Raw genomic sequence first — 1,266 nt, forward strand, 5'->3', positions numbered from 1 at the left:
CACAGGGACTTCCAGTGCAGTGCAACACTCGGGCTGTTGAGATTTACTGACACAATTTGTTCTTGAAGCAGAATGGAATGTACTGGTTTTGTAAAAACCAAAGCCTTTCACATCCGTGGAGTGAAGTCGGTGGGTGCTGATGTTCCCCATGTTCCATTTTCTAGGTATGTAGGCTAGGAGGAATCAAGCACCTGGTAGACCTCTTGGATCACAGAGTCCTGGAAGTTCAGAAGAATGCATGTGGCGCACTGAGAAACCTCGTGTACGGCAAGTCTACTGATGAGAACAAAATCGCGATGAAGAACGTGGGTGGGATACCCGCCCTTCTACGACTGTTGAGAAAATCTGTGGATGCTGAAGTCAAAGAGCTTGTAACAGGTACGTTTTGAATAGAAACAAGCAGAGAACCACATTACAGATTATTTTCCTGAGCGTATAGGACTGGAATAACTGGTTAGTGACTGGAATTGAGTCTGTCGACTTCTATCTGAGCATTGGTATTTCTCACGAATCACTTATTTTGATTACTGACAGAGCGTCCGCGTAGAAGTATCAAATCACTGGGAGAAGTGGATCTCGAGGTAGTTGCACTAAACTTCAGTAAATTTACTCCGCTTAAGGTAGATGTTCCCCTGGTACGATTCTCCTGTGTACGCAGGCAGGTCTTGGCTAGATATTATCACCTGCTGACAACAGATTTAAATAAGATCTTGCAGAATTCATAAGATGGACCTGAACTACGTAAATGTGTGTTAAAGTACAGACAGAAGATCGCAAGTATGCAAATTCTAGCAGCATGTCAGTGCCCAGCCTGCAGCAGAGCCACGGCAAGGGGCTGTGTACACTCTCCTGCTCCCTAGAGCGTGAAGCAGCAGGTTCAGCTGGTAACCCACGAACCTGCGTGGCACTTGGCCCAGAACACGCAGAAATAACCAGCGATTTGAGTTCTAGCACACGAAGGAACCACGTCCCATCAAAACAGGGTGGATTTGTTAGGTGCTGCATACATCCGTGCTCTCTTTTTCTTAATATGGGAGTGATCTGTCAGTGATTTGTCCATGAAGGTTCTAGAGGCTTGGAAAATCTGAGAGGCTAGAAGAAAGAGTTTTCATTTCTTTAAACTGTTCCTCTTCCGCGTTTCAGTAGCTCCCTCGTTTGATTTTGTTAAGCTGCGAAGCTTTACTCCTTCCCTGCTAACAAAGCCGCACAAGCCCCAGTGCTCAAATGGACGTGACAGGGGTGTCACGCTGGGAGCCGTTGGTCGGA

General features: G+C 46.4%; 1 protein-coding gene across 1 annotated transcript in view; it reads left to right on the forward strand.

Annotated features, from left to right (window-relative positions):
* PKP4 (plakophilin 4) overlaps positions 1–1,266 on the forward strand; it is a 33,582-nt gene that overhangs the window by 15,812 nt on the left and 16,504 nt on the right. Inside the window, exon 8 of the mRNA XM_010137529.1 lies at positions 165–378. Within this exon, the coding sequence (XP_010135831.1) occupies positions 165–378 (214 nt within the window). The remainder of the gene's footprint in view (positions 1–164; positions 379–1,266) is intronic.

This window comes from Buceros rhinoceros, unplaced genomic scaffold (genome assembly GCF_000710305.1).
Source record: "Buceros rhinoceros silvestris isolate BGI_N320 unplaced genomic scaffold, ASM71030v1 scaffold7726, whole genome shotgun sequence".
Taxonomy (NCBI): domain Eukaryota; kingdom Metazoa; phylum Chordata; class Aves; order Bucerotiformes; family Bucerotidae; genus Buceros; species Buceros rhinoceros.